Genomic DNA, 22,736 nt, shown 5'->3' with positions numbered 1-22,736 from the left:
TTTTCAACTTCGTATAGTGAAATAGAGTGTGATTGAGAGAGCCTGGCACAGCGTGACAGTTCCAGCACTTATCGGACTTTAGGAAGCCCATCTTAAAGAGTTTTTCAGGTGCCCATTAGGCCTTATGTAGTGTCCAGAATTTGCATTGGGAGAGAATGGGAGATATTTTGTTCCTTAGGGAGAATTTACAAATGTTTCTCCAGGAGTCGTCCGTTACAACTGTGGTGCAGGTTATTATAGGAGGACATATCCATTTATTTTGGATCTCTGGTGTTAACCTATTATTTGCATTGCTGGAGTTGGATAGCTTTGTGTGGACTTTGATGATGTCTTATTTGTGTGGTCTATTGCATTTATTTATAGCTACTCTAAGCTTTAAGAAGTTGTAAAAACCAATGTTGTTTCAGTTATGGGTGGCATGTAGTTCATCAAACATTTTTGAGTTACCTGATGAACCTGTCTTTGAAATATAGAATGTTCTTATCTGCCCAATTCTCCCAATTGGGCTCTTGCCTTCTATTTTGAATTTTGTGTTGCTCAAGAGGGAGGCATATTCTGATTGTTGAAGAGTTTTTTTGTCGACGACTTTAAAGACCAAGATGGTGTCCATGATAATGAGCTGGGAATTATGTAAATTCAGGGATTTCATTGGTAGTATTGAGATCAGAGAGAATGGTTTTGTGAGATGTTCTTCACTGTGGAGCTAAAAGGGTTTATCGTCAGCATAGGGGCGAGACCACCATATAGCTTGTCTAATTAGAAAATCCAATTGGTATTCGCAAAAGTTATGGATATTTAGACCGCCTTCCAGCTTGCTGATTTTTAATTTGTTGAGGGAGATTCTGCCTCTTATTACTTTTCACAGGAAATCAGATATCAAAGACTCTATATATTTGAAGACGTTGGTTGACAGTTGAAGAGGTAGCATGGCGGTAGGAAAATTAATTTGCGGAGTGAACATCATCTTGATACATTCCACTTGTCCCCACCAGGTCATGTAAAAACGAACTCTTTAACCTTTTGGAGGAAACCATCTTTAGCGTGTTTTCTTGAGGTTCCAGATTGTTCTTCAATTGTATCCCATGGTATTTCATTTGGGATGGTTGCCAGCATCGTTTTTTTATTGTTTAATATTGAGGGTACACATAAATTGTTTAGAGTAAAACTTCTGTCTTGTCAAGAGAGTACACTGATACTTCTGCGTATGATTTAATTTCATCCAATATTACAGGGATAGCAAAACTCTGCTTCTTGTGAAAATATTAGTACGCCGACAAACCGTAAATGCGCCCAGTACACATGTGAGTGCAGCTCTCCCAGAGCTGCTTTTAGACCTTCATGGTTAAGCATCTCTCAGTCCTTTTAGCATGAAAGCATCCACTTGTCCAAACAAATCTGTCTCGAATAGTCAGCCCAACCTCTGGGGTTGATTTAATATGAATGCACCTTCATGTTTTGGAGAAAGTTTTACTCCCACCTTTGCCTGCATAATGTTCACCATAGAAACAAAGTGTGAAACAAATGTGAATTCACCTAAGACGAGTGCACAGTCTCCTCACCCAGTGAGAGCTTTCAACTTAAGTTATACCAGTGGGATGGCCACTCAAACTTAACTTGGTGGTGAATCAAAAACATTTCATAATGCCATTCTCTACACTTTTCAGTGTATGAAAGCTATGGGTGTATATGCTGCTGAACGTCTAATGCACACGTAAATGCTGCTGCTAGTTTAGGAAAGTGTACCAACACCTAGAGGTATGAAATATTGTGAGTATTATCTTCCTAATTTTTGTGCGGCATTTTGAAAAAATGACAATCTTTTAAGTCTTTTATAAAGATTCCAACCTCCACCCCAATAAAAATAACAGTAGAAGACCTACGCTCCAATTAGGATTGTGGCTAAAAGCCTCTCACAAAAAAACTCTTTAGGAACCTATATATAAATAAATTTTTAGTGGATCTATTATATATTTAAACTCTAGGGGAAAAAAGCTATGTCCCTGTTGCCTTATATATTCACTGAAAATACCACAGGGTAAAGTGACGTTATAATTAGCTATGCTAATAAGATATTAGCTTATGTTATAGAACCCTAGACATTCACTGAAAAAATAAAGGTTAAAGTGACATTATAGTTAGGCAATGAGATAAGGTAAAACTAACATTATTATAATATTTTTTTAAACCTGTTTAATTCACCAGTTCTAGTTTACATAGCTAACTATAACTTGTGCCCCACCAACCTCACAAACTACATCACTCATGACCCAGTGGCATTGTTTGGGCCACAAAGAATATGGCCTTGCCCTTTTCAAAGTATTGCAAGCCAGAATAAGGACTAACTGTATTTTTCAAGTAAATGTATTGCATCTGTTGAAAGAAGGGACAGTGCTATTTAATTGAAATCATTAGTCACTGAAAAATGACTGTGCTGCTAAATTTATCGGTTAAAGCCATACAAAGAAGGTAATAAACTTGCGAACACAAGTTACTTATATATTCACAGAGGTGTCAACACAAACACATAATATGATGAGCGTAGCCACTTGGAGAAGAACCTGTCACATTGCTGCACTGATTCCAGTCGTCTATTGAAGGGGAAGCACTGGCTCTCGAAAAGTAATGACTGGCAACAGAAGAAAAGGGACAGTCCTCACTCATTCATATATTACACTCACATAAAATACTTCTAGTTTTAACCTGTGCATAGCAGTCAATTGTATAACACTTTGTAAAATTATGTTTTTCAAAGTATAGTCAAATTATGTTTTTTAAAGTATAGTAATCTGCTGTGTAATCTTTCGATTACCTATTCTCCCCTGAATGTTGACATTTATAGTCGCAGGTATTCCACTCAAGTGTGCTTTCATTGTCTCATAATTATGGGGGTGCTCTAGGTGGTTTATGCACCTGGTTTTGAGTTTTTGAGGTTGAAATGGGAATAACGTGCAGTTGTGGGGTTGCCACATGGTAAAATTCATGTTAAAAATCAATATTTCATCTTTTCTGTCCTGTTTTCCCTGTGCAAGTTCTTCCAGGTAATATGTGAAGAGATTTGCACAGGGAAAACACTAAGGGCCTTATTATGACTTTGGTGGTCTCGGAGCAGGGCTGCCACTCTGCCATCTCGCTTCAACACAGCCAAAGACATTAAAGACCACCCGCCAGAGTACAACTTATTTTTACTCTGGCCGGTGGTTCTCTGGCGGTCCCACTGCTGCACCTTTGAAAAATGCAAAAACAACAATTGATGGACAGAATGCAGAACAATGTCATACATTCACCCCAGTACAGAGATCTGGGCCTAAATCCATCGTTTTTTTGCTCACCATGCCATTCCAGTTTGAACCCAGCCATATGCAAATCAGTCTTGACCCTGTGCCTCATGGGAACAGTCCAGCCCGAACTGCCAAGCCAGGTCCTCCCTGGACTGGAAACAAGCATCCTAGGACCGGTTTCGGGGTTTCACCCCTCTTCAGCCAGGATAGCTTGATTCCAGTGGCATGGAGAGCACGGGACTCACGTCTGAGCATTCCCGTTCCACTCGGGGTGACAAATGCAAAAACAACAATTGATGGACAGAATGCAGAACAATGTCATACATTCACCCCAGTACAGAGATCTGGGCCTAAATCCATAGTTTTTTTGCCATTCCAGTTTGAACCCAGCCATATGCAAATCAGTCTTGACCCTGTGCCTCATGGGAACAGTCCAGCCCGAATTGCATATGTCTGAACTGGGGTGGCGTAGTGGGCAAAAGAACGATGGATTTAACCCAGATCTCTTGACTGGGGGAGAATGTCTGCATTGTCAGCATTCCGTCCATCATTTGTTTGTTGTAACGCTTTTCGCCCTAAGTGGGATGGGTATGCCCAGACGTGGGTCCCGTGCTCACTACGCCACTGGAGTCAAGCTATCCTGGCTGATGACGGCTGATAGCCAGAAACCGGTCCTAGGATGCTTGATTCCGGTCCAGGGAAGACATGGCTTGGCAGTTCGGGCAGGACTGTTCCCATGAGGCACAGGGTCAAGACTGATTTGCATATGGCCATGTCTGAACTGGGGTGGCGTAGTGGGCAAAAGAACGATGGATTTAACCCAGATCTCTTGACTGGGGGAGAATGTCTGCATTGTCAGCATTCCGTCCATCATTTGTTTGTTGTAGCACCTTTGAAAAAGGCACCACAATGAGAGCGTCATAGGTAGTTCCTGCAGGGCATGGACTGTCAAGGCAACAGGGAGCCTTGTAGAGTCCCCTTTGTTTCCTCGCCGCCACATTTTCATGGCGGTCGCACCCCCATGAAAAGTGTGGCAGTGAGGGAGCTCCTAATATGCTTGGTGGTGCCGCAGTGTCACCGCCAGTCTGAGGGATCTCAGACTGCTGCACCACTGCCAGGGATTGTGGATCCCTGACTGCAACAGCAGTCCCATGGCAGTCCAACCACCAGAGTCCTAATTCCGCAGGTGGACCGACCCCCGGGTTCAGCAGTCCGATGGATAAGGGCCTAAGGCTTTGTGCAACTATCACTCAACTCAGAATTTAAAATTGAGTGCAAAATGTACTACTAGTGCTTGATTTTAGATTTGGCGCTGGACTCACAATCGGTTCAATAATAGTAACAGTAAACCCCACTTGTGAAGTTTTAGCTCATGGACAGACTTTCAGCGTTCCAAAAGGCTGTATAACAGCAATGTTCACAATTTGTTAACAGTAACACCTCAGATTGTCCATGTGTCTTTTTGCACTATTTTCTTAATGGAAGATGTTATTCTCATCCAATGCGTTACTCTGTCATTGTAAATACTTTTGCACCCACAGTGCCGCTCTAGACAGACATCTGACTTATGCAAATCAGTCTTGGTCCTGCTCCAATAGGGACAGTCCTTGCTTGAATGGCCAGGCCTTTTCCCCTCCAGATGGGAACACAAGCAACTCTAGTCCTTTTTTCCACCTACTTAAGTCTCATCAGTGTGGTATAACTTGGGTCCTATGGCACAGTGAGCATGGACCCATGTCTGGGTATACCCAATGCACTTAGGATCTCTAGGGCAAAAACAACAAGGGGATGGTAGAAATGGTTACATTAATCTCAGCCATTTGTGATGGCTCTTGCCCACATTCCCGACCATTGATTTTCGCCTACTGTGCCATTCTAGACCGAGATCATAGGGGATGGCTTGGAATGCCACCCGAGCAATTGGTTAGACTTATTGCAAGCAATCTCCCAGCACCCTTTTGTGTTTAATGCACCTCTATCATTGTAGGTATGACCATGTAATTGGGCTTTACTACGTCATGCCATAATGAATTCAGGGTCTCCATGCTTTTTTTTTTAACTTTCTTTATGTTTAAGTTTATTTTTATTTTGCAACAAATCATGATAATATTATGGGCCGGGAGAAAGGCAGTGTTTCTCAAGACATTAATTTGCTTAGTCAAATCTGAAATCGGTATGCTACCTGAATATCGATTTTAGCTCGCATCCTACAGAAATATCTTATGCAGAATATCTATCACTACCGAAAATGGAACCTATAAACACCTTCAAATGAATGAATACAACCTTTTGGACGCATTCTTTATCAATAATAATATATATATACTGTTTGGAACTTAAAGTAATTCTAGACGCTTCGGGATGTTCAGTTTTACACTCCATTTGTAAAAAGGGAGAGGATCCATAAGCCTATAGGCAGATAGCACTACTAGACAGTAAAGCGTAGGTATACGCTAAAAAGCTTTAGTGGGTGAATTGTAACGATGATTGGAAGAGGCCAAACTCTTACAGTTTCACCAGGTGGGCTTTAGGAAAGGTTGTGAGATGCTTGGCAACTTGTCTTAAACACATTGGCTTATTAAGTGGGTATCTCACAAGAAACCAGCCCAAATGTCTGTTTCCTAGTTATTCAGCCGTGTTTAACTTCAAAGTCAACCATGTCTAACTGTGGAGAAACCTCTTGACATGGTGGATTTTATCAACCCAGCACCCAATTACTTACTTCATTTCAACATTTGGGTTAGTGTTAAATTGGTTAATGGATCGTGTATGAACCCACTTATACCTACTGAGGACTGAAGCAATGATATGTGATGTCCCCTCTACTAGTCAATTTAAACACAGCAGACATGGGTCACATGCTGCAGGTAGTTAGGAACTCCACCACTCCCCAAACTGGGAAACCAGATCAGAGCCCCACTTCAGTATGAAGCCTTCACCTGCATTACTTTGTGTCGTCTTGAAGGTTTAAAATATTGACATTAGAATTCCAAATAATATTTACAAGTAAAAATAGTAGAAAAATAATATGCTCAACACTGCGGTGTTAAGACACCGTTCCAGACCTTGTCGGTATCCATGAGCATGCAGTAACGCTTTAGTAACATCTCTGCATCACAACTCAGCTTTACCCTGTGCTAGGTCCCTAACCGCTCCTACGATGGTGGCAATCTGTGCTTTATCTCCATCACCCCTAACATGCAGTATCTTAGCATGACCTTGCATCACGGTCCAAAATGATACACTTGCACTTTCCTCAATACTACTAAGATGGCAGCTTTGCTACAACATCTGAGTCCTACGTAACTTCTTGACGTGGCATGATGTTTCGAACACACTGCATGATGAGGCAGACACTGTGCTCCTCCATGAATGCCTGACACAGCCACATGTTCATCTTTTTAAGGTGACTGTGAACAAAAGGGTGTTACATGGCCGCACACTGGTTCACAGGGCAGCGCACACTTGAACTGTAAAGCTTGCATATTTCACAGAAATATACTGATGGGGTTTTATCCTAGGAGTATTGCTCTATTCAAAACGTTGTCTGAGAGCCATAACTCTTCTCTATCTTAAAATAGTAGCACACTACGACACCAGTTGACGTAAGATGGCAATTCAAGTGTTTTCTACTGGTGAGAAAGAACAGTATGCTCAAGTTTTTACCTCCAGATCTCATGGTTTGGGGGCTTGAGTGAATGGTGGTGCATTGTGTGTGTTGTTTGCAGTGATCATCATGAGGGACTTTCCCAAAACTGTCTTGAATTTTAAGCCTCTTTAAACTAAGTTACCTATACCACAGGAAGAAGGTGTGCAGGATTGGGTACAACTAGACAGTGTGCAATGTAACTCCTAGTTGAATGATTGAGGACTTGAATAAATGATTGTGTTCTCTTTTTTATAACAGTTCATGGAGCCAGATGCTACACTATCTGGGTTCAGTTGTTTCCTTACATTCTTCTCTTCTTTATCAACACACAAGTCGAGGTACCATGGCTAATTGGGGTGGGTTAGGGTAAGAAGTAGGGTGGGACCAGTTGTGATGAATGCACTCTACCTATAGGGCCTTGAACTAGCTGGCAGAATCACGTCGACTCTAGACTAAAGGGCCCAGATTTACTTGCAATTGCGTCAAATCGCTACGTGGGCCAAAGGATGGCATAATGAAGAGAACTTTTTTTTCTCCTTGTTATTTCCTCCTTGTATTGTTTTTGTACAGAAAGATATCATTTTCCCCACAAAAACAATTTGGCTCCTTACACAGGCACCCTTGCACTATGTATGGCACAAGAGAGCCTGCATTTGCGCATGGCAGCACACAGTGGGCCAGCATAAGGAGAGAGCAGAAATGCTCAGAATCTTTGTAAATATTGAACATTTCTGCTCTCTTCCTTTTAAGCAACACAGCTCAACAAGTTCCCTTGCTGCGCTTTTTATTGCATGAAATACTAGTATATACGCGTAAGGGTTTGCATTGCATTAATCTGCACAGGTCTGAAGAAACTCACTGTTAGGGAGGCATATAAACTTGCAAGCTCTATTAAGTGCTATGTGGAGCGACCACCGTGTCTACCTTTCGGGAACTAATGCAGGGGGAAAGATGATGAAGCATGCCACATCTGTGGGTGAGGTCTACCGTCCTTTTTAGGAAACATCCTGAATAGGGCTTAGCAAGTATATTACAAGACTTTCTTCAGTGGTGCAGCCTTGTTAGTTTAACCACTTGTGTATGTGTTATAGTATTTTGTGATAGATAGGACCTTTTCCAACATGTGTGCAATAAGTTAAAGCAAATCCAATATGTGGCTACACCACTTGTAATGCCGCTGTTGTTTTCACCTAGGGCTGACGCCTGTATGGGAACAAATTATGCTATATCCCTTATTCATGTGGATCAAATATTGACTGGTAACGCTGGGCAATCGTCACATAGTATCATACATCACATGATGGCAGCCGGTGTCTTTTAGGGTCTCACTATGTTAAGCAATCACTGTGTACCATTGCTGTAGCTACATAAAGGGGATTGTGCAGGATCTTGGACAAAGGCCTGCCCGTGGTTATGCAAGTGTCTCTGTGTATGAAGTTGCGTGGCACCTCTGCTCTTTGTCTTCTGTCTAGGAGTTGATAAAAAGTGTTATTCTTTACCCAGCGGTGGTCATTGTCACTCAAACAATAATAGGCTAAGTGGACACACTTGGATTCGAACCTGTGACCTTGAGATGGAGTTCTACAGTGGATGCTTTAGTCCACAGGGCTTTCTCAGATGCATTTTAACCTAGATAACTGGCCACTCTGTCGCATGAATAACATTGCAGGGTGGAAGTGTTTACCTCCGCCCCATTAAAATATTGAACTGCTCAAAGAATTAAAAAAAAACACATCACCCCATTTAAAATACCTGCTAAAACTGTTTGTACTACCCAGTTGACCGTATCAGAGACATAAGCAGCAGTGTCCATACTGTACCCATTAAACATCTTGTAACTGTATAAAGACATGTCAGTGGTAAACCATTCAGTGTATTGCTGTAAAATAAAGGAATGCCATTTCTACAACAATATGCATTCTGGGCTACATGTATCAAAATTGTATATAGTGAATACCTAATTGCAAATTTCTGAGAATGGCAATTAGGTAAGCGCAATTTACAATGTATGAAGCTCAGAGTTTCATATAGCGATTCCTAGGGGGTCGCAAATTGCTCTACCTCATTATTATTAATTAGGTAGATTGCAATTTGCGACCCCCTAGGAATCGCTACGATCACGGGGATGGTGGCCTTCTGGAGTCAGCAGACTCCCATGTCTGTGATTGCTTTTAAATAAAGCAATCTTTTTTAAATGCAGCCCGTTTTCCTTAAAGGAAAAAGGGATGCGTTTCCAAAACAAAAATGAAAAGTTTTCTTTTCATTTTTTAAGAGTAGGCAGTGGTCCGTGGGACCACTACCTGCTCTTACAAAATGTTGTAACAAACATTCACAAAGGGGTAGGGGTCCCTTGGGGACCTCTTCCTATTTTCGAATGGGTTACCACCTACTTAAAGTAGGTGGTATAATGCGAATGTTTTGCGACCGCATTTCGGTCACAAAACATTCCTACATATTGAGATGATTTGGTATTAGGAAGGGAAGCCCTAAACACACCCTTTCCTAATAGCGAATCTCAAACCCATTTTGCATTTCGGTTCCAGGTTACCAGTTGCAAAATAGTGTTTGCTGCATCTGAAAATAACTTTTTGCGTTCGCAAACGGGCCGATTCTGCAAAGCGGTCCGTTTGCGAAGACAAAGATGCTTGATGCATGTGCCCCATAATCACTAAACAGCGCATCACATCTACTGTCTCAATAAGATTTCTGCAGTAATACAGACATGACAATTGTATCAAATTAAAAGTGCCACATGCGGTACCATTTCATATTCTTAGAACTAGTGACAAACAGAAGAAATGCAAGTGTTGTTTCATCTCATCTGTTATAGTTACTTTTGACTAGCCCGGTTCAAGTGTCACTCATTCAAGGAGAAGTAAGAACTAAAATGTTCAAAGCAGTGCAGCCTTTCAAAGAAGTATCTATTTTACCCTATCAAATGTTAACATGGTTTGCTAAAGTGCAACATTCAACATATTGCATCCTTGCAACAAAGTGTCTGTACTGGTCCTTAAATAAAATACAAATATGTTGAGCAGCACCTCCACAGTCCTTTAAAGTTATTACACCCATACAGAGAAAGCCTCTGTTATCCTATTTTTAGGTCCAGCCTACCAGACAACATATTCTGTCTGATTGCAACAGACCTGTTGTCATCTGTTGCAAAGCACTCCATGAGAGTGCATGTGTTTTCCAGCTGTCTCCCCGTGTACTTCTCTTCACCGCTCTCTGTGTTGCTCTCTCTTGACCATGTGCTGCTCTCCCCTGCCTTGCTCTCTCTTGCCTGTGTTCTTCTGTCTCCAATGCGCTCCATGTTGTTCTTGACTGTGTGCTTCTCTCTTTGCCCCTGTGTTGTTCTCTCCCTCGTATGCATCTCCCCCCTCCTTGTTGCTCCCTTTTTTTGTGTACTTCTTTTCCCATTCTTCCTACCAATTACTACCCTGACCCACTCCTCACATCCACCCTCAGGCCTATTTTTTTCTTTAATTTGAGTTTTTGTGTTTTTTGACAGCCCATGGAGCAAATTGCATTTTCACAACGCATGCGTGCTCCTACAATATGATGATGCAGTCAGTGGTCACATCATTGCACATTATTTTCCTTTACTCAAACAATACAGTATCAGCACTTTACCAATGACCTAGATTTTGCAAACTATTTCACCCTTCAACCAATATTCATGCTAGGCGCTGCTGGCAAGATTATCGCTGAAATCATTGCTAACCCTTTAATGTCAACCTACGAATCGACACAGACAAAACACTCCAGATAACGCTCAAGAAACCCCTTCAACTATACAACCCACAAACTTTACAGATGTTTCCATTCTTCCCCTTCGCTTCCTGGAAAAAGAGTTCCTCCAACTGTTTGCAGTGTTGTAAGAGGTTCGAGAGCAGTTTGGGGACGTTCACAAACTCTCAGGGGTGTTCACAGATTCTCAAAGCAAACACGCCTTGAACTTCCTACTCTTCCTGCCTTGTGTGGGGTTCGATACTGTGTAATTGCAAGCAGCAGTGGTGCCCAGTTATGCATCAGTAAAACTATTTGTGCCTGACAGGTGTCCATTTAAAAAAAATGTATAACCAACTTTATTGAAAGTTTTGCGACAAACCACAGCATTAAACAGTACGGTATTTGATCTATATACACGTATGGTATAGTAACCAGCTCCAACATCAAAATTGTGTAACAGTTTTTCGTCATATGGATAAGCCATAATAGTCCCACCATTTCCCCCATTTCCGATCATGCTTCTGCGGGCAACCACGGGCCTCAAAGATCGGCTTCTCCTGGTGCGCACACCAGTCCACTCCTGCACGCCAACCTCTAACAGCTGGCGTTTGTTTTTGCTTCCAGACTGGGGCCACTTCCCAACCAATCATGCCGTCCCCAGGAAGTCACAGTCTAACATTGGCCCTCCCACCTCCTCCATAAGCCCTAGTAACGCAACACGGGGCGTCAATTCCAGGGGACGGTTTAAGATGGCAGATAGTGTGTGACCCACCTCATCCCAAAAGGGCCGCAATACCAGGCACTCCCACAGGTGTCCATTTTTTGATAGATCTAGGGTTGCACTGATAGATGGCATTCTACGTTAGGTCCCCAATCTTTATTTGAATGTCTCGTTATGCTGTCAACTATGCAATTTCTGTGCACACTGAGAACATAAGGAGTTTTTAAAAAGGGCATATCTTTTCTAGTAAAGCTTAAATTGCTGCCGATTGGCACATGTGCTGCTACGAAAATATTTCTGTTCACCGGTGAATGTGTCGTTTTGTCAGATGTGCTTACTTAGCTCGCCAAAACCTAGCATACACAGGAGCATGAGAATACATTCCTCAGTTAAAAATTCAAACATACTAGTTGCTACTTAATTTTTCCATGAACAACCGATAAATATGGTTATATACCAGTAAGATCGAAAAAAAGAACATGAATAAGTAGAGAACCAAATAAAAAAAAATGATAATACCATAAAACCAGGAGCCCTAATTATATGTGCTGTTTTTGTATTATTTCAATTTTCTTGCAGACTGAAGAAAATATACTATAAAAATATGAGAAAATTGCAGCCATGTCAACTTTTTAACTGGTATTTTATTCGTTAGTGATAATTGCAATGTCCCACAGGCTTTAAATAAAGGTTGCTAAACTTCCAGCCATTTTCTTGAACTCTGTGCACGACACTGTGTGACCCAAAACGAGTAATACTTTTGAAATAATGCTTTATGCAAAAAAAATACCTATTTACGGTTGCATTTTGCCATAGGTGGAAATGTCAAGACTGCAGAAAAGTTACAGTGCCTTGGCAGACCAGATGAACCTGATTCTGTCCAAGCGCTTGTGGTATGTGATGGTGGAGCAGTTCCTGATGAAGTATGTGTGGAGCGGCAGTGGCCTGATCATGGTGGCGGTGCCCATCATCACGGCGACAGGCTTCGCTGATGGGGGTAAGAGCATCTCTTCCTTTCAAGTGTGTCTTTTATTTGTAAAGTTAAATAGAGCCGCCATTGTTGTTTACGGTTCTTATTCAGTGTCTGGATCCTTGGGCCCAATTCATGAAGATTTCTGGCCACCAAGGTGAAGCTGAAATGCACAAACTCCATAGTTTGAGTGCAACTGGGCAACAGAGTTCAGGGGCAAAGCCAGTGGTGTGGCACTGCTACATTAAGGATAGATAGATTACATGCTGTTATTGATTCACAGAACGTACAGTTGCACTTGTTAATAATGGATTTACACACATTTTCAGTTCTGCAAAACGATTGAACTTTCTCTGTGAGAAATTTTGCTCATGAGAGGGGGTGGGGAAGATTAACAAAAAAGGGGCAAAACACAGGGTAAAGATTGACAAAGTAGGTGCAAAACACAGGGGTAATTTTGACAAAGTAGGTGCAAAACCCAGGGGTAAGATTGACAAAGTAGGTGGAAAACACATCAACATGCTAGTTTGTAAATATTTGTGTTTGGCAGGCACATTCTCAACTTGAAATGTACTCCTGCAAGGGTAGGAGTAACTACATATCTTAGCTGGGACTGGGGAGGGGACACCTCCAGGACAGGGGGGGAGGGGGGGATGCAGGGGAATGGATTTCTCCACATCAACTAGACGCAATAAAACAGAGTTTTAAGCGCACATGTACTTTTGTATTTAATGTCTGCATTCGGAAATATGGACGTGCTCCATTTCCTTACGCAGACATAGATAAGAATGTCAGTATGGTTTTACAGGAGGGCTCCAGGAAAAGTGCATGCAAATCAAAGGCACAAGTCTACTTAGTAAATTTCCTATTTTCAAGTTCGAATAATTTTGAATCGGGCCCTCGTGTCTAAACAGAAATGTTACAGTGAGGTGTACTTGCTCAGCAGTGTCTTTTCGGTGGGATATTTATGTTTCACAGGAACTGATGCTCTAGGCCGATTATGTGACACAGTTTTTTTTAAATGTCTATATTTAAGTATTCATTATGCAATCTTTACATAAAAGGATATCATTTCACTCCACCATATCATTTTACATAGTATCAATTAAAGCGAATGAACCACTTATAAACAGTAGAACTCTAAAACATCCTGTTATCCCCCACCCCCTAAGCTTTCATATAAAGAAGGATCCAAGATTTCTGTACTTTTTTGAAGGTAGGCAGACTGGGCACCCCACTGTGGGATCACCCTAATCTATTCTGTCAAACTGGAGTGTGCCTTACCCTTCACTCGCTGTCCCGCCCGAGTCCCCCTCTTGCACCTAACCATCCATTCGACCAGGTGTGGAACAGTGCAGACCACCTGGGTCCAGTAAGTCTCGCATCATGGCTCCCATGCCAGCAGCACCTGATTATGTGATACAGTTATGATATTCCCACTGCGAACCCGTTCAGGAAATCTGCAGTGTTTTGAGCAGCAATGGGTTCTTTATCTAAAGGAAAACTTATACATGAGTACAGCAGTTTATACATCACACAGACTGTGTACACCTCCATTAGCTAGTGTTAGCAGGCTTTTGAAGCAAGAGGGTTTTTTGTATGGTCATATTTCACAAGACATTTCCCAAAATGTCCTGAATCGCGTGTCAGGAATGGGATTTCTGGTTGGCTAGGGCATGCGCCTAAGCCAGGCAGAAACCACCACTCTAGTCAGGGCAAGGGAGTTACACACCGAAGATAACCCCTGCTCACCCCTTTGTAGCTTGGAGGAGCAGACAGGCTTATCCCGGAGGCAATGTGTAAAGCGTTTGTGCAACACACTCACACAGCAGCGACACACTAAGCACACCACAAAAGGTTATGTAAAAATAGCCTTTCTATTTCTCATAAAACACATTAGAACCTAATCATATATATATATATATATATATATATATATATATATATATATATATATATATATATATATATATATATATACACTGTGCCACCTGGCACTTGGTATGACTTTAAAGGGATTATATACACTACAGGGCCAATCGGGCCACTGTCATAACATCACAACTCGCAGTTAGTGAAGACAGCCAGTAAATACTGGTAAGGGTACACTTAGCATATGCAGAACATAATCGGCAGTAGTGCCCTAGAGTAAAAGCGAACAACTTGCTTACCCTATAAATGCATCAGGCATTAGGCAGAACACAGTGCAGTATGGCATAAACACCATAAACAGTGCACTAGAGTAATTACTAGTAGGTCACCATAGTACAATGGCACCTTCACTGTACCATCCTCCAAGCTGTCGCTCGATATCCTGATTCCCTCCTGGTAGGTTTCTGGGTTTTCTGCCCACCTTTAACCCGGAATGCGGTAATGCTCGTGGGCTCCTTGGCACTCACTCACCAACCCCTCAGGGAATGCAGCACTTGTTATTGTTATATTAGATTTGTATCGCGCCCAATCACCTACAGGTCTCTAGGCGCTCGGAAATCGGTGGTAACAACAATAAACTAGGCAAACACAGAATGAAAGGCACTTCCTGGTCCAATTTACACCCAGGGTTCTTTTAAACAGCAGTGTTTTTAGTATCCTTCTAAACCGCAGGAGGTTCCCCTCCCTGCGCAGCACCTCAGGCAGTGTGTTCCATAGTTGAGGGACTAATACAGAGAAGGCTCTTCCTCCCTTAGTTACAAGTTTGTAGCGGGGGCAGGCCAATAACTGAGAATCTGAGGATCTAAGTGTTCTCACTGGGCTGTACACCGCCAAACGATCTGTGATGTAAGCTGGTGCCTGACCGTAAATTGCCTTATGAGCCGTGCATAAGTTCTTAAATTCCACTCGCTCTTTGATGGGGAGCCAGTGCAGACTGTGGAGCAAAGGAGAGGCCTTAGTTCTCCTTGGGAGTCTAAAAATTAGTCGTGCAGCATCATTCATCACGACCTGCAATCTGTTAGTGAGAGTTTTAGGTAGGCCAAGATAGAGAGCGTTTCCGTAGTCTATCCTTGAGATGACGGTTGCTGCTACGATTGAGCGCATCATTGATTGGGAGAGGACAGGGGTTGGCTTCCGCAACTGTCGGATGATATTTGTACACCTACCCACCACAGAGGAAATTTGACTGGACATTGATAGATCACAATCCAGTTTGATCCCCAAACTTTTTACATTCATACTTGGTTTTGGAGCAGGGCCCAACTCCGCTGGCCAATAGAGGTCACTCCAAGGTGAGGCATTGGATGAGATCACCAATACCTCGGTCTTATCTGGATTAATCTTCAATAGATTTCCAGTCATCCATTGTACAGTGTACCTCAAGATGTTCTGAGCATTGAGTTGCGCGGTCCTTGAATTGTCAACACTCAGCAGCAGCTGTGTATCGTCCGCATAGTTAAAGACTCTACAGCCCCTGCTGGCCAGTGATGCAATCAAAGGTTGTAAGTAGAGATTAAATAGCAGTGGGGACAGGGCTGAACCCTGTGGCACCCCACATTCCAAGGTCCCCACCTCAGATGTTTGATCCCCCAGTTGTATCCTTTGTGTTCTTCGCGAGAGGAAGGATTGCAGCCACTTAAAGGCCAGGCCTTTGATCCCAAAGTCATTCAATCTCTCCAAGAGTAAGGCATGACTGACCGTATCGAACGCCGCTGATAGATCTAACAGGATCAGGGCGCTCGGTTTCTTGCAGTCAGCCATGCCTCTTAATTCATCCAGCACCGAGAGCATCACCAACTCGGTGCTGTGATGAGCTCGGAATCCTGCCTGCCGCTCATGGAGTAGATGGTGAGACTCCAGATACAGGGACAGGGATTTTAATAAATGTTGTTCCAGTATTTTCGAGAGGAAAGGCAATTGGGAAATAGGCCTGTAGTTCTTTAACACTGCAGGATCTGCACCGGGTTTCTTCAGTAGGGGTCTTACCCGTGCCTCCTTGAATTCCACCGGTAGATACCCTGTTTCCAGAGATCTATTGAGGAGGGAAATTATACATTTCTCCAATAAGGGACGAGCTGCACGAAAAACGCTGGGTGGGCACGGATCTGCTGGAGAGCCAGATTTGATTTTTCCCATCAGTTTCTCCAAACTCAGCTCATCCAGCTCTGGAAATGCTGTAATAGTACAATCAACTGGATTATACTGGGCCGAAGTTATGGCAGTTCCATTTGCCATGCCACTCTTTATTTCCGTGATAATGGCCTTCACTTTTTCTAAAAAGTACACCTGAAAGGAGTTACAATTTATAAGGGACTTGGAATTTTCAGGTTTTTCACTTAACTCTGACAGGATTTTAAACGTCTCTTTCTGGATATTGACTGCCTTACTCAGGCGGGACTCATAATATTCCGCTTTAGCTAGGACAATGAGCTTTTTATATAGATTGAGGGAGGCTTTATAGAGATTCCTAGCTGTGTCTTGCTTGGTTTTCCTCCAGCCTCTTTCCAAGGCTCTGAGCTTTCTTTTATGCTCCCTTAATGTTGGCGTAAACCAGGGGGCCCCCTTACCAGGTCCCCTTATCAACTGTGATTTTACTGGCGCTATCTGGTCAATAGCCTGAGCCAGGCTCTGTGTTAGATCCATGTATTCTCGGTCCAGGCTACATTCCAGGTCGGAGGACTGATTCATTGGCGATAGCACCTTAGTCAGAGCTATTAAATCAACCTCAGCCCATTTACGGGTTCTCCTGGTTTCCAGCGATGTGTTATGTATATGGTCATCGATGGGTATCATGCAAGACACTAGATGGTGATCTGACCATATACATTGTGTAACATCTTTAAGAGTGACATTTGTGTCTGTCGTCCACACAAGGTCAAGAACATGGCCTTTAATATGTGTGGGAGCATCCACAAGTTGTATAAAACTCAGGGCAGTCATTATAGTATCCAATTGACGAGTGGCTAAGTCCCAATGGGGGTTATCCCAGTGCAGATTAAAATCTCCTGTCACCAAGATTTTCGTGTATCGGGAACGTAGGTCCGACATAATAGGTCCAAAGAGCTCATAAAAGAGTGGGGTAGATTTTGGTGGGCGGTAGACTGACACAACCACCCAGCAGACATTGTTCGTTGTTATCTTTACCCCAAGCAAGTCAGCTAAGTCCACTGATTCAGATAGCAGTCTCTCAACTGATAGGCTCTTTTTAAAGAGGATTGCTACCCCTCCCCCCCGAGCACCTCCCGGTCGATTCTGCCATATGGCATCATAGCCCCCTGGGAGAGCGGCAATGATGTCAGGCATCGAGTTATCGTCCAACCAGGTCTCTGAGAGGGTCAGGACATTAATGTCATTGTCCTGGAGTAAGTTATATACTTCTACATGATGACAGTGAAGTGATCTAGTGTTTAAGCTAGCAATCCTCAATATAGAGTGCCGGCCTGAGGGGGTAACCTTATGAGGGCGAGATATAGCATGATTCTTAATAGTCATTAGGGTTACGCAGTCCGGACACCTCTCACCTTTATCCAGACTGCGCAACTCCTCTGAGGAGTAGGTAATCCTGTAGCCAGACGTCCGAGCCTCCGGGCCCGTCCGTGCGCGGACAGGCGCAGACGGGCTGGACTCTGCGTGACTCCGGCGATGCTCCGGCGAACCCGCCGCGCGTACCCGCTGCGCGTCAGCATGACCGGCTTAAGTACCGGTCTAGCGTCCTTGTGACGACTAGACCGCACCGATCCTCAGCCCTCACCCAATATGTCCGCCGTTCTGGCAGTGCAGTACAATGCTAATGGGGGAAGGGGCCCGCTCCAAACGCGGTGCTTTCGGGTATTTTAAGTGCAAGTATGTGGCAGTGGCGGTGAAATAACAGATAAAATCAAGGTACAATGATCAACCAATTTTAAATTAAAGAGCAAAAACGGGAGTTTTAAAATATGCAATAATGCTCCTAGTGAGCGCGCTACGCTCTGCAATGATCTAGTGCTTCTCTGTATTGCCGGAAATGATCTCCAAAGCAATTTTGTGGAGACCCTTCCCCCTGTGGGACCCTGGGACCTCCATTGAGGACTTGCCCCGTCCCAGTGCCAAGAGTAAATGCCCCCAGCATCCAATACGGGTGCAGCTGTCCGTGTCCGTGCGGCGCAGCTGCAACAATGCGGAGCATTTCACCACCACGGCGGCGGGTTAGGTTAAGAACATTACCTGGACGCGCTGACCCGCACCGGCCGCGAGAGGGAGGGTGTTGTGACCCCTCTACTCTCCTCTCCCGCTCTTCCTGTAACTGATGAAGGGCTGCTGTGGGAGAATCCGTAGCAAAGTCTCCTTGGGGCCCATGAGGCTCTCCTCTTGCCTGCAGCAGCCGCAGTCACCATGCAGGGCTCTCCTCAGACCTCCTTCTGCCTCTCTTGAGACCCTGCAAAACCCTCAACTTCCGGTGGAGCCCTCACGCTCCGGCAGCACGCGGACTCTCAGCTTCCTGTATGGAGGCCCCACCCACAAGCAGGCAACAGCTGCCTGACTTCCTTGTGCGGCAGGGGCTGCCTTCCTGCTGCGTTGCAGCGAGCCACGGCTCCTGTATTCCAGCTCCACAGGTCTCCCTCCAACAATGGGACAGATTTCCCCGCTACAGCAACACGAGCCCACACCAGGGGCTCCAGCACATTAGGTTAGGGCAAATCGATAAATCTGAAGCGCACCGCCTGTCTCCCACTTGAAGACCGCACAGGGAGCAGGCAGTGCTTGTAGCTTCCCTTGGCAGAAAAGCGCTTCTCCTGTGCTGAGCCTCCTCAAGGCCAGCAGCACCAGCAAGGCGCCAGCGGGTAGGCCAGCACGCAGGGCAGAGCGGGGCCCAGGCAGGCCAGCTCACAGGGCCCTCCAGCAGAGGAGAAGTCCTTTGTGCCGGTTCAACTGGCACCCAGCAGTCCAGCAGCCTGACGGCCACAACTCCCACGTAAGTACACTCACACGGGGTCACAGCCCCAATATTTATATCCATAATGTCTTTGTTCTGCCCTGGCACAGGGCAATGGCCCTAGTCCCCCCAGTTCTAGGGGTAACTTAGCAAGTGCACAACAGTCCCCATTGTTACTGTAGGCTCTGGCCCCAGACACACCACAGGGGGCGGAGCAAGCATTGTGGCAGGTAGGAACAGTCCTATTCAGGTTCAGGTCCTACTCCTCCCACTACTCCAAATGCAGATCAGCCTATTCAGCGTAGCACTGACTCACCTAGCCCCTCCGGAGCCACTGCACCTCCCCAGCCCCTGTCATCCAGAGCCAGACATGCAATACACAACAGGCAGACACTAAGACACATAGCACACAGAAATGCGCATTTCTAAAATAGTGATAATAAATCTGCGAACACCATTACACAGCATTTATTACCACTATTCCAAACATACCAAACTGGATCACGCTACTCCTCTCATGTCGGGAATTACCACTGAAACACATATCAGGAAATCCCCAATTCATTTCAATGAGAGGGAAGCCTCACAGTATTGAGAAACCAAATAGGCTGTTTGTCACTACCAGGAAATGCCACACAGTTAAGGCACATGTCCTACCTTTTACCTGCATTGCACCCTGCCCATAGGGCTAGCTAGGGCCTACCTTAGGGTGGCTAATATGTAATAAAAGGGGAGTCACAGACGTGGCACCCACTTTATGTGCAACGTCGCAGCGGCCGTAAAGTGTGCGCGCAGGCACTGCAATGGCAGAGGCCTAAGACAGGTTTGAAAGGCTACTTTGGTGGGTGGCGTAAGCATCGCTGGATGACCCTGCTAAAAAGGCCTAGTCCAACAACATGTTCAATATTTCAAGTGGGGTAGGAAAGTCCGTTATCTGCTTCCAACCACACTCCCCGATGCCAGGGAAGTGGTGCCAGCTGGGTGCTGAAAAGCAAGTAACGATGCTTGTCACCAGTACTTAATTTGTTTAAAAAAACATAGGTTCAAGTTCCCAAACTATTTCTTAAGAATCCCCTGTACATGTCTGACTTTGACGTTGCCCGCTTCTACCACTGACACTACACACTTCCACCACCGGAGCCTTTCAGAGCTCGGTGTAGAACTTAGGCTGTGATCAAGTCCACCTCCCTGTAAGAAACATTCAGAAGGTTCTCCCCATGAATATTTTGAAGAAATAGGGTTAAATAGGGAAATGGTCCGTGTGAAGGACAAATACAACTAGGGCACAGTTGAAAGCTCGCACCCCAGGGTACCGCTTTCACTGCACCTGCTGCACTAATGTAATTCTTGCACTCCTCAGCCTGAGTGCTAGGAAATCTTGGGCTGCAAATGCAGTGATGGACCTAGTCTCCGTGTAAGGAAAGTTTATAATTTTACTGTCTATGTACAGCTTGAGGCAATCTTCCATTATCCTTAGACAAGCTCAGCATGAAAGTAATGACTTAATTGACATTATACAAATTAAGTACTTTTCTTCTCAGATTTATCAGAGATAGTGCTGCTGCCGACAGTTATACTAGACTCTAGTGGCCTTTTCCATAATGTTCTATTTATTTCAACCTTTGCCTTTTAACATTGGCTGAAATAAATAAAGCAGGGTGGCTAATATCACTGGAATCTGTAGGAATCTGTCGGCATAATCATTACCTCAGCCAATTTTGGTATAATGAGTGCAAGTGTCTTTATTTTATTTTTATTAGGGAGTGAAATAAGTGCCGGTCTCCTGAATTGAGTGCCAGTGGGGCCCACCGGCACAAATACGTGATGCCCATTGTTCACCAAAGGGAGATGATTCAACGTGGAAGTCCATGACGTCCAGATGTCCTCATATTAACGTAATGGAGGCTTACAATGAAGAAATCTTATGGTAGTGAGAATACTCTGGTGATGTGCAGATTCTGCCTACAGTTGAAGCAAGACCCCAGGGACCAGTGTCAACGAACTAGCCTCTCCTGGTTCAGTCGCAGTGCCATGGAGCCTGAGTGTGATTTTTGGTGCAGTGACTATCTAAGGTTTCTCTGCACAGTGCCTCCCGCAAACTAAGGGTGTAGTCTAAATGGTTACACCAGGCAACTGCAGTATACAGATGGATTTGAGATCTTCCTCATTCCAAAAAAACCATAGTTAGCCAAACCTACTAGAGTGGCAGTTATGTCTGTATGAAGCTTTTTGCAGGGGGCTCTGAAAGTATGATAGGGCTGTTGTGTCAACCCTCTTCTGAATGTAATTCTACCCAAGAGATACCACATGATCTCTCTTTTTTAGTCACTGAGGATAACTGAAGGCCTCATCAGTTCAATATGACGTGAAAGGAATGGAATACTATTAATTTAAAGCAAGACATTATTGCACAAACACTTAGTAGAAGAATGAGAAACTTGTAAACTATTACATTCTGCATTTTAAATAATTGTATTACAAATCTAATTTATGGTCAATACATGATTAAAAATGATGTATCGCAATATGGTACTTGCATATTTTCTTCCATCTTACCCTTCGTGCAGTTGCGATGTGCTATTTAATAATAAACTTTCCAATCGAATAATAAATCTTGTCAATCTTCACGACAACAATAACGAGGGTTTAAGGATCAGTATAAGTAATTCCAGCAAAGTAAGACTTCGCCCATGTAGTATTCAAGGAGATGTTATTTGTATTCACTCAGTGGTGTTGCCAATTGAGTATTTATCAACTGTAACCTAGAAAAGGCAGAAATTAATTAATATCTTGCAGCTCCTATTCAGGTCACTTAGTTGTTACTACCAGGTCCACTTGGGCGGTTTATTTTATTATTTTAATTTATTTATGGATTTTTTTAAAATGCTAATATTCACCCACACTTGGTATCTTGAGCTAAAGAAACACATGACTTTAACAAACTCTACTGGTTACTGATCAAGAAAGAGTCAGCTACATAAGTTGTATAAATAAGAACAACGATGTTTTTCACAAATTTTCAGAATTTAAGCTATTAGATTCTTGTTGGAGGTAGAAGGGCATTTTAATCCACCTGCTAGCTGTTGCCACCAAGAAGTCTCGACCACCAACTGACTTTAAACAAGTGTTGGGCACCTCTAGTAAGAATTCATCCCTGGATCTCAGTTCGCGGCTAGGACAATCCCAGCAGACATTTTGGCTGCAAGATAAATGCTTGAAACTGAACATAGTTTTGTACAGCAAACACATGGACTTAAAAACAGTTTGTTCCTTGACAGGAAGCCAATGTAGCATAGGTAGGGTTGGCGTGATGTGACTCATTGGTTGTAGGGCTGGGCATTTTTAAGACATAATTCTGGCCTAACTGCAGATATCAGAAAAAGGTAGATCTTCTCTACCTAAATAGAGACTGTTTGTCTTTCTTGATTTTGTCTACCCTATTAGTAGAAAAGAGCAGTCTAAGAAATAGCAGTGCATTTGATTATCTAGATCTATCATATGATTTTGAGTGGCTTAAGGTTAGTCAGGCTGGAGTCCGATGC

General features: G+C 43.6%; 1 protein-coding gene across 1 annotated transcript in view; it reads left to right on the top strand.

Moving 5' to 3' along the window:
- Window positions 1–22,736, top strand: part of ABCD2 (ATP binding cassette subfamily D member 2) — a 165,660-nt gene that overhangs the window by 13,998 nt on the left and 128,926 nt on the right. The window contains exon 2 of the mRNA XM_085654102.1: window positions 12,197–12,377. Coding sequence (XP_085510228.1) covers window positions 12,197–12,377 — 181 coding nt within the window. The remainder of the gene's footprint in view (window positions 1–12,196; window positions 12,378–22,736) is intronic.

Source organism: Triturus cristatus, chromosome 4_1 (assembly GCF_964204655.1).
Source record: "Triturus cristatus chromosome 4_1, aTriCri1.1, whole genome shotgun sequence".
Taxonomy (NCBI): domain Eukaryota; kingdom Metazoa; phylum Chordata; class Amphibia; order Caudata; family Salamandridae; genus Triturus; species Triturus cristatus.
The sequence above is the reverse complement of the archived record's forward strand: the minus strand, read 5'-3'. Positions and strand labels throughout refer to the sequence as shown.